At 38.7% G+C, this 13,829-nt stretch overlaps 3 protein-coding genes across 3 annotated transcripts; 1 reads left to right on the forward strand and 2 right to left on the reverse strand.

Annotated features, from left to right (window-relative positions):
* Positions 1–229: 229 nt before the first annotated feature.
* LOC130724772 (uncharacterized) lies at positions 230–1,585 on the forward strand. Its single transcript, XM_057576053.1, has 4 exons — positions 230–234; positions 327–591; positions 651–836; positions 911–1,585. Exons 1-4 carry the CDS (start codon positions 230–232, stop codon positions 1,583–1,585), a joined length of 1,131 nt encoding a protein of 376 aa, XP_057432036.1.
* A 1,441-nt stretch (positions 1,586–3,026) lies between these two features.
* On the reverse strand, positions 3,027–3,482 carry LOC130724773 (uncharacterized). Its single transcript, XM_057576055.1, has 2 exons — positions 3,321–3,482; positions 3,027–3,239 (listed from the first exon to the last, which is right to left on the reverse strand). Exons 1-2 carry the CDS (start codon positions 3,480–3,482, stop codon positions 3,027–3,029), a joined length of 375 nt encoding a protein of 124 aa, XP_057432038.1.
* Positions 3,483–9,260: 5,778 nt separating this feature from the next.
* Positions 9,261–12,358, reverse strand: LOC130724774 (protein FAR1-RELATED SEQUENCE 5-like). Its single transcript, XM_057576056.1, has 4 exons — positions 12,326–12,358; positions 12,164–12,253; positions 11,793–11,832; positions 9,261–11,713 (listed from the first exon to the last, which is right to left on the reverse strand). The coding sequence occupies exons 1-4, from the start codon at positions 12,356–12,358 to the stop codon at positions 9,261–9,263; spliced, it is 2,616 nt and encodes an 871-aa protein (XP_057432039.1).
* Positions 12,359–13,829: the final 1,471 nt, after the last annotated feature.

Raw genomic sequence — 13,829 nt, forward strand, 5'->3', positions numbered from 1 at the left:
TTAGCTATATACTAGGGTTTCTGACCTAGGTTTAAGCGTAAAACGTTCGTGCTATAACTTTTATCGATCATAATGAAATCCTTGAACTTTTCCTGAACTTTCTCCTTCATAAATATATTTCATTTAATAAACTTTCGTTCAGGTTTCCCTTCACATTACATCAACCCTAATCGTGAATAAAAAGTTTATTCACTTAACATAAGCCTAAAACTCGGGCCTTACAGTCTCTATGTGGTAGTGATGTCTTTATCTGGTTTTATCTAGTTGTGGTGCTTAATTTATTGGGATATTGAATGTAATCTTGACATTGTTTACATTATTTGTAGGCCCATTGCTAGAAATTTAGTAAATGTCCATGTCTGGCATAGTGGCAAGTTTGTGTCAGAACCTAGTCTGAATTATTTAAATGGTATATGTTTTACTGTTGACAAATGGGATGTAGATGAGATAAATTCCATTGATTTAGGCAAAGTTGTAAAAAGGTTGGGGTATGTCTCATTTAATATATGGTATAGACACCCTGATTTTGGACTTTCTAGTGGTTGTAAGCCATTTAGGGATGATGGAGATGTGGTGGCTTTTCTGAATGATGTAAAGGGACATAGTGAAGTTGACTTTTATGTTGAGCATTGGATGGCTGTTTCTTGAAGGGTGTTTATGGTGGACAGCTGCTTACTGCTGTTGGTAAGGATGGGAACAACCGGATGTTCCCAATTGCCTTTGCTGTTGTTGAGGCTGAGACTAGAGATTCATGGGAATGGTTTGTGTCCCTATTACTGGATGATCTGAACACAATACAATCAAGGAGGTGGTCATTTATTTCAGATCAACAGAAGGTCTGTTTTCCCTAGGCTTCTATTATATATGACTATGTTTGTATTGTATATGACTATGTTCTTTGATATTTCAGGGCTTGGTTCCCACCTTAGCAGCATTGAGTGAAGATGTGGACCATAGAGTATGTGTTAGGCATGTTTATGGAAACTGGAGAAAGAAGTATCCAGGAGAGGAAATGAAAAATGCACTATGGTCAGCTGCTAGATCATGCACTGTGCCTCAATTTGACAGGGCAATGCAAAAGCTTAAGGAGATGAATGAAGAAGCATGGAAGGAGCTATGTGAGATACCTCTTAAGCAGTGGGCAAAAGCACATTTTAGTACTCATTCTTTGTGTGACCTGCAAGTGAACAACATGTGCGAAGCTTTCAACATGGCAATTCTGGAACACAGGGATAAACCCATCATATCACTCATTGAAGGCCTAAAGCACTACATCAGCTCTCGGATTGTGAAGCAGAGGGACTTAATGTTGAGGTACAAGGGAAACATATGCCCCATGATTCAGGAGAAATTGGAGGCTCACAAGTTAGCAGCACAAAACTGGGCACCACATTGGAATGGTGATACCCTTAATTCAAAATTTGAGGTTACAGATGGGACTAACAAGTATCGTGTGGAGCTGGCCAAAAATCATTGTGCATGTAGGAGATGGGATTTGACAGGTATCCCATGCTGCCATGCTATTCCTTGCATGTGGCATAACCGTACTCACCCTGAAGAATATGTGGACAACTACTATAGGTAATGGTTTAGCCTTGTGTTAATTTTTGTTGGTATACTATAGGTAATGCTGCCATCATAATGACTTCACAATTTTATTGTTTTGTTTTGTAGGAGAGATACTTTTCTGTCCACTTATGCATATATAATTGAACCAAACAATGGTCCCATGCTCTGGCCTGTCAGTGATCTGCCACCACTAAATCCCCCATATGTGAGAAGGGCACCTGGAAGACCTAAGACTCAAAGAAACAAAAAGAATGATGAGCCCAGGAATCCCTACAAGCTTGCAAGGAATCAGACCAAGGTTAAGTGCAGTAGGTGTGGAAAGTGGGGTCACAATATAAGAACTTGTGGAGGGAAAACTGGTGCGGATAGGGAAATAGAGAAAGGGGGGAACAAGGTAATCCACTTAACTTTGAGAATTAATGTCTGAAGTTTCTATGTAATCCACTTAACAAGGTAATTATTGTCATTAATTACCATATGTCACACTTGCAGCAAAACTCAAAGAAGACTCACCCAAAACCTAGAACAAGAAGTGCAAGGACTGCTGATGCACCTCTAAAGCCTACATACAAGCCTGCTGCAAAAGGAAAGAGGAAGACTAAAGCAAGTGAGCCTACTGCTTCTTAGCCAATGACAGCTCAAGCTAATGGAAGTCAGGCAAATGCATCACAACCACAATCTCAAGCTAATGGAAGTCAGCCAAATGCATCACAACCACAATCTCAAGCTAATGGAAGTCAGCCAAATGCATCACAACCACACTCTCAAGGTAGCACAATTACAGCTTCATTACCACCAGCTGGTGTAGCTAGAAGGGGAAGAAAGAGATCAAGAGCTGGACTAGGAACACAAGAGAGCACAAGCTGAATGGGAAAGTGCTTTGTTGTTTCTGCATTTTGTATTTTGTTTCTATGTACTTGGGAAGCCAAACTAGTATGGCCTATGATTATTGATATTTTGGTATGGCCTTGTATGACCTTGTAACTCTGCACTTTATTTTGATACTATTAGTTAAGTGTAGACCTTTATTGTTCCAGTTTAAATGTAGACAATTTAAAGCTTGGTTAAGTGTGGACCTTTATGGCCTTGTAATTCAAGCATCTTTATGTATCCATTCTCTTTTCAGTATCAATATCAATTCTGCATCTTTATGTATCCATTCTGATATTGCCATTTAAACTTGTAGATTACATTACATTTCAACAATTACATTAACCCAACATTACAATTTTGATACTGTTAGTTAAGTGTACAATTTTGATACTGTTAGTTAAGTATCCATTCTCTTTTCAGTATCAATATCAATTCTGTATCAATATTGTCATTCAAACTTGCAAACTCATTGCATTACATTTCAACAATTACATTAACCAGACATTACAATTCCTCCACAGTCTAGAACACAAAACACAACACTTAAACACTATAATTCCTTCACACCCTAAAACCCTAAAATTCTACTTCATCAGTTTCAACATTAGTGACACAGTTACAATCAACAGAACTGCACAAAAGGACCATCCTAGAACACAAAACTTCATCAACACAGCTTGGCTCTTCTTCATCCCCTCAATTCTACGAAGAAGGCCTGCAATTATCTTCTTGTCACGTGGGTTGCCTTCATTCTCATCATACCACACAAAAAAATCACATTGCCTCATCTTTTGTTCCTGTCAAGAGTAAAATTAGGAGCAGCATTAGGTGGAGGAATTGCAATAACAATTAGGAACAAGATTAGCAAGAGAAATTACCTGGAACTTTCCACACCCATAGAAGCGCCTTCCAATGTTGCCATTTTCGTTCGACCAAGTAGTGACCAACGGTGCCTGAACTCCACACTTGCAGAAAACCCTCCTCCGAGAAGACCCAGTAGTCACAGAGCTACATCCCGAGATATGGCTTTCTCCACCCATCTCAGCCTCTACCGATCGCTCCTTCTCACTGCTCTTTCTCCCTCACTCTTTCAACCTGTCTCTCTCGTCGATGAACACGATGATGGGTTGCTAATTAGGGATTTGAACCCTAAATCCCCAAATCGGGTTTACAAACCGGGCCCCAAATCAATTTGTTTTTTTTTTTTTTTTAGTTTTCATTGTTTTAATCCACGTGGCTTTATTAAAAATAAAAAAAAATTCCACGTCAGCTTCTCCGTTAGTGAATTAACGTCAGGCTAACAGAAGGGTAACCGGTGGACCTTTTAATAACATGGAGGGTAGTTTCAATGACAAAAATAGGGTGGGGGTATATTTTGCACAAAACTGAAACATCAGGGGCAAAAACTGCTTTTTAGCCTTTATTTTATGTGATGTGTGGTTGAAGTAGAACGAAACTAATTTGACTAGTCTAGTTGGTTCTCGGACAGTGCAACTGACAAGCTGATGGGTGTCACTTCGAAGTGTTTATTTAGAACTTCCATCAAACCACTGTTTGGATGATTGACATTAATGGCCTTCAGTTGCACTCATTTACAGGCTGCCACTGAGATATTAGTTGGATACGACTAACAATATATTGCCGTTGGATATTTTGTGGGCCAATATTATTTATTTTTGTAATTTCATGAATTGTTGACTTTTTAAAATAATCAAAATTTCTTTTACTTACTGGAGGATATTCGATGAATTGCAATGACATGTCATATTTAGTCCTGGAAATTCATTTAACCTGACAACTAATGTTCCTTGCACAATAACTAATGAGCTGGTATCAACATTTTGAGAATACATTAACATTGTCACTTTTGGGGTGGGTGGAACCTGTTTAAAGCTCGTATCAGCGTTCTGAGTGCTTAGGTGACCATTAAATGAAGCCACACCTGTGTGCAGTTAATGACGAACCCCTTTAAAAGGATTCGATAAGGTCCATAGTGAAGCACAAGTTTGTGGGTGGGACATGCTTGTTACGCGCTTGGGATTGAACAGCCTACCTACGCCTTGGCGGAAACGCGAGTGATTAATGGTGCTGAATGTTTTCGATATGATGCATGGTTAACCAGTACGTTGAATGGACAAACAGCCACGGCCAGTGGGTCTTTCACTCCCAACGCAACCCATGCACGTCAAGATGTTGCTTGCATGCTACTTAATAGAATGGTTGCCATAACAGGGATGACAATCAAGGACTTCAACTATCACAAGGTCAATAGTTTGGAGGAACAAGTTGCCAATCTTGAAGCCAAAGTCAAGACTTTAGAGACACAGAAAAATTGGTTGACCACAGAAGTTGGTGAACTGACTATGCGCCTCAAGTTCCATGGTCAGAACTGAGATTAATGTTTCAACGTGTAATAGACTAGACTTGCGCCCAACTTGAATTTCATGTTATGAAGGTTAACAACCACTGTTTGTCCATGTATTAAACCACCCCCCACCCCATGCATCTACGTTAATGTTTTTCGGTCACACATGTTTTTCATTTAAAAATATAAGGCTTTTATTTGCAAAAATAACCTGTTGTCTTAGTCAACACGGACCTCACAGCAATGGTATATTTACGGGGTCAGCGCTGACATGAATAATATGAAAATATGTGTTTATCATTCCTATTGCACTTGTGGGACCATCGTGTGGTTACCATTCCTATTGCATAAAGAATCATTAAAAAAAAAAGAATAATATGAAAATTTGTGGGTCCAGTTCCATCGGGTACAAAGTAGAGAAATACAAAAGTAGATATTTGTTGGAAATTTTCATCCTTTTCTCGCTTTAGAGGGATTGGCGGGAGTTTTGGTGGTAATCGTGGGTTACGAGGCGCAGAAAGTAGATACCATGCATTTAATGCTGGTACCTTCTAATGATGGGTGTATAGCGTCTACGTCAACTTACTTCTGAAGATCAATTGTTTTACCCACCATTTACACTTGGTTTATATAAACGGTGCATCTGGTGTTTGTTCCGTCCTTCATCCAGAGTTAGTCATGGCAGTCGTTGATGATCAACATGGAAATGATGGAGGTGACGACGGTGCTTCAGTTCAGTTTTTATGGGAGTAAGAATCTCCTCAAAATAACATGAAAAGAGATACACCACCCCGCAAGTCATATTATGTTTAACCCATTTATTTTTTTGATTGGGTATTAGAACTGGTTATGCCTTCCCTTAATCCGTTTATTTTGTGGCACAGAAATGCTGGAGACCAGGGAGAAGAAGTGGTCCACCATCCACATGTTTCCCACGATGATCAGCATGGTTCCACTGTGAGGAAACTGAACCATCTCTCTCTGCCATTTAATGGAGTTAACCTTAATCACAAACATGTAACTATATTTGTTATTTCATAGGGGAACCACGTCTTGTACGAAAGAAACCAGGAGCAAAATGAAACCCCTATGGAAGAAGCACTTAAAAGTTTGACGCTTCAAGTGAAGGTAACGACTGTTAAAAACCATATAATCGGCAAGTTTTTGAACACAATTTTTACATATATTCCCAACATTTACTGCAGCAAATGGCTGTTTCATTGAACCAACAAAGGGATGTTCAACACATGATCCTCGCGGTAGTGCAAAACATTGAAAAACTAACTGTTGTTGAACCAAAGACAGACTCTCCATCTGGTCTGAACCCTGAAGCATTTCAGAGATCACCTGTGACCCGTCATGTTGGAAAATCTGGCCCTAAACAAACCAACAATGATGTGTACAGGCCAACCTTTGGTCCTCCAGAACCCAAATACTGTAGCGCAACTCTTGTGCTTGAGACTGAGCTTCATGATGACCCACTCATCAATATGGACTCCCGCACACTAAAAAACAAAGGGATTGCACTAGATCTAACTGGGAAAACAAGCGCGAAAGTGAATACGATGAAGAAGCGAGGGTACGACAAATCCATGGGGCTTGATCACACATACGGTGCTTCATCGAGTGATTTTCGCCGAGAGCGTGTATATGAAGTAAGTTTCCGTTCTTGTATCCTTTCATATCTTCATATGTTTTTCATGTTACAGTGATTTCCTTTTCTTCATGTTAAAGTGTTTTCCTTTTCCTTACAGCCCATGAGTCAGGGTGAGGACAAGGATCCTTCCGTGGAATGTTTGGTTGGTAGAATGTTGAACTTTATACCCTCACCAAACGAGACTCCATCGAAGATGCCTAGGTTTGAACAAACATATCACTCTCCAGGAACACATTACAAACCTGTTGGAACATCTTTGCCTGCAATGAGTCCAACACCAGCTAGAGGAAAGGCCGCTCCACTTAATGCCCATGCTCGGAAGAACAAGCCACGTGGTCACATTGTACCTGCTGTATGTATCTAACAGCTTATGTCAGTGTGCTAGATTTGTGAGGAATAATGTCTGAAATTAATTTGTTTTTTTTTTGTAGGCAATTAAAACCAAGTTTAAAGCCACTAGCGATATGCAACTGAGTGTGGAACAAGCTATGATCTCTGCATACCTCTTCAATCCTGAGAAAGACGAAAGGTATATGTCGACAACATATTGTTTAGTACGCTTAATAAGTATGTTACACGCGTGCGTATTTTGATGTTTGCTGTTTTTTAACGCAGGGAGGTTGTATTTACGGTTGGCTCTTTCAATTTGGAGAGGAGACATTTTGACTGTTTTTGTCCTGGAAAGATGTTAACTGAGGATGTAAGTGTCGACCAACTATGTTTGATGAACCCTTCCAAACCTGGTCTTTGTATTTAAACTGTGTATCATATTGTAATGCCACAGGTGTTGAAAATGATGGCCCTGCAGATTACGGCTAACCAACAGAATGGACCAATGAAGACTGTGTGGGCACTTCCTCCATCGTTTGAGGTATTGTCTAATATTTGGAAAATGTTGGTAGTGTTAGTTTCCACGTTATAAATAGTGATTATTTGACTTTTTAATTCAGGAACAAGTAACACAAGGGCAGACCATTGACCAGTTGTTGAAAACTTATTCTGAGGAGTACATGCATCCCTTCAAAAATCTGGAACACGTACGTATGGCATATTTTTTTAGATTAATTTTGATCTGTTTATTCCAAACATGAATATAGCTTAAGTTCGTTTATTTATGATTGTGCATTGCACTTGCCAAACACCCAGATTTATGTTCCGATTGACGAACTTGGAGCGCATTGGTATCTTATGGTTATTGCTGTGAAGGACATGAAGATATACCATTTTGACTCTCATCTGAAAGTGGTACTGGTCAACAGTAGGCATGATACAATAAGGATCATTGTATGTTCCAACAAAACAACTAATTTGCACCACCATGCTTTACAAATTGTTTATTTGATGCTTTTTGTGATATGAAATAACACTTAAGACTGGTTCTGAAACAGGCAACCACATTATCTGAGATGATTCAAACTGAAGGCTACCCTGAAGATTTTCTTAACGGAAGAACTAACTTTGGGACCTGGGAAATATGTGAAGCACGTGGTATTCCTAATACTGGATCTAGGTACATATTGGGTTAACTTACTTAGTGCATGACATATTAATTTTTGATGTTATTTTGAGGGGCTTATGCTGTGTTTAACGTCGAAGGCTGTTGTTGCATGTTGCAGTGACAACTCAGCACTGTGGGTTACTTCCTGGATGAAGATGGAACACTCATTTCACCCGAATGTGGTTGGCGTGGTATGATAATCAGATGTATTAGTAAAAGTTGTAGCTTAATCATATTTGGTTTGTCCCTTTATAACAATGTACACATTTTCCATAATTGCAGCTAAATGATCGGATTGTGAGGATGAAAGCTGCCCTTGGGTTGGTGATGGGGGATCACAATGTGTGCTACAGTGAGTTACGTTTGAATGCTGATACCCACTGGCGTAGACGCCTCTTCACTTCCACTGCTTGAGACTGAAGGCTGCCCAAGTGTTTTGAAAGGTCCCTGTTTTGGTTGGTTAATGCAGGGTTAATGTTTTCGTTTACGATGTTAATGGTTTTTCTGGGGTCTATGGTATTGGGTGTTGGATGCTATGTTATGGTAGTATGTTATGTAATGTAAGATATTCGTAATGCATATTCCAGCCGAGTGGTATGTGTGTAATACACTTGCTCGATCAGGTCATTGGAAACCAGGCTGGGTACTATCATTAGGAAATATTTTGGGGTGTTAATGTAATGGGTTATTAATCTCATCCATGTGCGGTAGGACCATTCTATATAAACGTATTTATATTTCCGTTAAGTGTTGGCTTGTGTTTGACTTATGAAGCCTTGGTATTTATAGTACTCGATTGGGTCTACAAATTTGGTTAACTGTGTGGTTTGGATAACACCACACGCCCGATAATACCAACAAAAATGGGTTGGGACACTACACTAAATCCCTTAATCTTATATTACAAATGTGGGCTAAGCAAGACATAAAGTGTCAAATTCATACAAGGCAACATAAAGTGTCAAGTAAAACAAATTCATCATATCAGTTTACACATGCACCCAAATATGTCCATGGAATTAACCCAACAAAATATCGTAAATATAGCTAAAATGTAACCCAACAACTGAATGTGCTCGCAATTCAACAGACGCTTAAATCATGACATTCTCCTAAAAGGAAGACTTTAATGGCCCCATCATTCTTCTTCACACGTGACCCCTGAAATATACATGTAATTTGATCAGCTTAAAAAGGGAAGGTATACTCTTGTTTTATTTTAAATTCAAATGGATAGAAAACTATATTATCAACCACACGTATTTGTTCAATGCATTACCTCAGTGCTCCGAAATCTGTCAATTACCCTGACTATGAGAGATATTCCTCAATTCTGGGCATGACTTAATGTTATGGCCAGGTGCTTTGCAGTGGCTGCACTTTTGAACACGCCTCACTCTAGTACCATTTGGATTAACAGCAACGTTTCTCACTCTGGGTATAGGATTCAACAATGAAGTAATGACATTGCGAGCAGGGACGTGCGGGTTTGATGCATGTTCATTTTGACCACCCTGCGTACTCACGTTATTGTGTTTAGCCTTCAAATCCATGATTCGTTTGATAACCATATTTTTTGTCTCCTCATAGTCGTCATCTGTTACGAGGGACATCTTGGACATGTTCTGGCAATGATCAACTAATGATGCGTATTGGCATGCCTTTTGGGACTCCCAAAAGAAATTGTCATGACCATCATGATTGTTCTCCGTTCGAATGAATTGCTTCGCAGCCTTTGTCCATCTACGCAGAATCAAACATTCAAGGAACTCTAGAATGTTAAGATGTGCAAGAACAGCTATCAGGTGCGTACAAGGTAGACCTTGAGACTCCATCCTAAGGCATGAGCAGCTGAACAAAGATGTAGGTTCATAGTGAGACACATGCCATTGCCTCTGGGCAACACCACAATTACTTACCGTGTAGATATCACAAGTAAAAGTCTCGTTGCACGAAATGACTCTGACTGCACCAGCCCTTGCAAGCACGGGTTTTATTAACGAATAGATGTCCAGTGTAAATACTTTAGACGCTGATCGCTCTAGCGATCGAAGTGGTGTCTCCAACTTTGCGGCACCATATGCAGATTTGAAATCAAGTTCAACCTCCTTAAAACGCATGTAGTTCAATAAGCGATTGAAGTGTTGTACAAACTCCAGTAAAGTATTTCCGGAATTTAAAAACCTCCCAATCTGAGAGTTCATACCCTCGCACCGGGACGTTGTACGCAACCCCGCAAAAAAATGCCCTCTGATATGTGCAGCTGCCCACATCTTCTTCTTTTCATACAGGTCAGAAACCCATTCATTTCCCTCTAGCCCATGCTTAGCCACAATTTCAGCCCACAGTTTCTCAAATGCACCCACTTCAAGATCAAAGTACATACACTTGCCAAGCTGTTTTGTGAAATCAGGAATTTGAACATGCTTTGAAGCACCTTTCTGGAGGTGCCATGCACATAACCGATGGTGTGCCCTTGGGAAGACTTTTCTTATAGCATTCCTCATTGCTGGGTCACCATCGGTAATGACCGAAGAAGGTGCCTTTCCTTTCATTGCTCGCAGAAAATTGTCCAAGAGCCAGACATAAGTTTCTTCTGTCTCGCTTGTAACAATTGCAGATGCAAAAATGGTTGTCTTGTTGTGGTGATTTATACCACAAAACACAACAAACGGACATTGGTGCTTATTTTTACCATATGTCGCATCAAATGCAAGGACATCTCCGAACACTTGATAACTCATTTGGCTTATTCCATCGCTCCAAAATAGCAATTCAAGTCTTCCTTCTTCGCTGACCTTCTCACGGCAATACATCAATGAGTCATGCTTTTCCAACCCACGAAGGTACTCTACCGCAGCAGTTGCATCGGATGGTTCCCACCTTCTTTGCCTACTAATCTGGTTCTGCATGTCTTTAAGAGAATACCCCATGTTATAAAAACCACCTGATTGACCTGCAAATGACTTGAATATATCACTACCCCTCAGACCTGCTTTCCTCATATTATTCATTCGCAATATATCTGCTTCACCCATACACCGATGGGATGCAATCATTGCTGTGTATTCATGAGGAAGTAAGTCATGAGTATGAGAATCAACAAAGCGCTTCACACGCCATCGACCACTGCTTTTGTCTACATGAATCACAAATTCTGCTAGACACCAGCATCTTGTCTCAGGTCTAACTTTACGCACCAAGTTGTCATTATCTCTACGTTTTCCTTGTCTGCTACATACATACCTCCTTTGAATAACTTCTTCTGTTTTATCTCGCAAGATATTATTTTTCCGCACAGCAAAGCCATTAAGTCTTCCATACCACTTGTAAAACAAGTAGGCAACATCAGCATTTGAAAAATCGTACTTAGTCATGTCCAATGGACATAAGGTCTTCAGGTCAATACATAGGATATCCTGAAGAGATTCAATTGTTATGCCACAAGTATTATCATAACCCATTTGAGCTTCTCCAGACAAATCTCCATTCCCCTCATCATCATCTTCGTTCATGTCATCTCCATCTTCATCTTCGTTCATATCATCATCACCATCATCATCTCTGCCTTCTGATTCATTTTCCAAGTCACCATTCATGGCAGAATCATACAATTCTTGCTCAACCCTCACATCGTCTTCAGTTTGATCATAATCAGTACCATCGCCTGACTCAAACTCATTGCCATTTGTATCTCCAGTACTCATATCAAAATCATCCCCATATTCCCTAAATGAACTACCATCCAATCCTTATACAAAACGAAGTTTTTGACAATCAAATTATATATTTTAACCATACACCAATGTATTGTATTGCATTAGACATACCTCCATTTTTGTAGTTCGTACCCCTGGTTTCAGACCAAACCTACAGGACAATCAAATTACTCAGGCATAAGCATAAAAGGGACACAATATAATATAAGGCTACAACGAAGTAAATGGTAAAAGGGGTATAGGGGTAAACGGGTATCGGTTGACTCACAGGATTTTCGTTGCAGTGCAAACACGAGAGCCAGATGGTTTGAAATCGACGGAACTCTACTCACACCCCTCCCCTGTCCAAGAATCGACCCTATCAACCGCAGCGGCACCACCAAAAGCTTAGATCTGACACTATGGGAAAGTGTCAGCTACAGATTCTTTTGAAGTCCAACCACCCACCCATTGTCGCGGCCGGTGTCGCACCTGTGAATCACCTCTTCAATCGTGCTACCATCAATCAGCTTCCCAGGACGTTGGATCTTCGCATATAGAAAGCAAGTTTTCGAATTGGGGAAAGTGAAACCCTAGAATAGCAAACAGCTAGAATGCAGATACACACTTAACGCACCGACACCATCGGGTCCCTTATAACTTACTGGCCCACCTAACTTAAACATGTCAGTAGGCATGTTTTAAAAAAACCAATCTAATAATATATAGTTTGGGAGTCATTGAAAGCTTAGGTGTCAACAATCTACTACTTCCACAATTATAGGGACATGTGTCAAGTTATTAAAACTCATGAAATATTATATAGTCAAGCTTCTTAATCTTCATATAATAAACCTATATACTATTTAAAATACAAAATATAAAAGAAAAGAAAAAACAAACGTAACAACCAGCTAAAAAAAATTCGAATGATTTTTTTAACTTCGGTGGTCAAAAGTTTTGAATTTTGAATAAGAAATCTAATAATATAATATTATATTCTGAATTGAAAATCCCACCGTTTAAGGTGAAAAAGAAACTTGAAGCATCCTCGCACCTGTCAATGCTTTAAAAACTCCGAATTGGATTTTGATTTTTTAACTAACACTGAATTTGTGGATTAGTTTAGATTTAGTCAAGTGGAAGTATTTGAGGTTAAAAGAGGCAAATTTAAAATACAAAATTTAAACATAAAAACTTCATTACAAAAAACTTCATTACAATATTCTAGAATATATACTAACGTGGAAAAAAAAAACTTGAAGCATCCTCTCATAGTCTCATCGTAATTTTAGTGGATTTTATTTAAGTTCTATGAATTTGGTCACAATTTTAAAGGTTTTTATAAACAAAAATCTGATTTTGATATATGGAATGTGGGAGAGAATTAAATTCTTTTGATCTATCAATTTTGAATTTAAAACTTTCTTATTTTTAAAAAATTTCCAATGCGCCATCTTTCAATTTTCAAGAGTTAAATTTGTTATTAAAAATTGATCACCATCACATTTGAGATACCACGTACTCCTAACTCTTAATTCTCTTCACCTTTTTTCTTCCATGTATTTCAACAATGCTTTGCTTTGTACCTTTATAAATTACAAATTGTTATAACTCAAAGGTATATCATTTTTTCATTATCCTTTGCAGCCTGTCTCTTTTTGTTTAATTTTTTTAGCTATAATCCCCTTCCATGTTTCATTATTGTTTTGTAATGTTCATGTACTGGTGTGTTTGTTGATAAAAAAAATCTTGATGGATAGACATCACTTTTATTTCATTTTCCCCCCATTATTATGTGATTTCAACTGCACTTTTTTTGTAGGTACGGGACGAAGACAAGAGCTTATTTGAAGGTTGATTTTCCTTTTATCATAAATTCCTAATGAAGATAGTAGGTAATCTTTCTTTCTTCCTATTGAATTCTTTCGGTCTTTGTTGTATTAAAGGTTGATTTTAATTTTGAAAGCAGTGAAGAAAGCATTCATGGTTATTCCTTTGTAATACAAATTCTTATTTTCCCAATACATATTGTTGACTTTTATCAATTGTGATGAGTTTTTTTGTTTTACAAATTTATATCTGTTGTCTTATGTCTATTTAATGAATTTACATGCAGTTTTAAGCTTTTCATTTGTTAGGAGTAGTGAGAGTCATGGAAAAGGATCT

Source organism: Lotus japonicus, chromosome 6, assembly GCF_012489685.1.
Source record: "Lotus japonicus ecotype B-129 chromosome 6, LjGifu_v1.2".
Taxonomy (NCBI): domain Eukaryota; kingdom Viridiplantae; phylum Streptophyta; class Magnoliopsida; order Fabales; family Fabaceae; genus Lotus; species Lotus japonicus.

Bases quoted from the DNA above. Each gene is read 5' to 3' on its own strand.
- LOC130724772 (XM_057576053.1), top strand. The intron at 592-650 runs GTAAAGGGACAT...TGTTTCTTGAAG, and splicing joins TGGTGGCTTTTCTGAATGAT to GGTGTTTATGGTGGACAGCT. The intron at 837-910 runs GTCTGTTTTCCC...TTGATATTTCAG, and splicing joins TTATTTCAGATCAACAGAAG to GGCTTGGTTCCCACCTTAGC.
- LOC130724773 (XM_057576055.1), bottom strand. From the start codon at position 3,482: ATGGGTGGAGAAAGCCATATCTCGGGATGTAGCTCTGTGACTACTGGG. The intron at 3,240-3,320 runs GTAATTTCTCTT...TACTCTTGACAG, and splicing joins ATGGGTGTGGAAAGTTCCAG to GAACAAAAGATGAGGCAATG.
- LOC130724774 (XM_057576056.1), bottom strand. From the start codon at position 12,358: ATGCCTACTGACATGTTTAAGTTAGGTGGGCCA. The intron at 12,254-12,325 runs GTAAGTTATAAG...TTGCTATTCTAG, and splicing joins TGTTTAAGTTAGGTGGGCCA to GGTTTCACTTTCCCCAATTC. The intron at 11,714-11,792 runs GTATGTCTAATG...GTTTTGTATAAG, and splicing joins TACGAACTACAAAAATGGAG to GATTGGATGGTAGTTCATTT.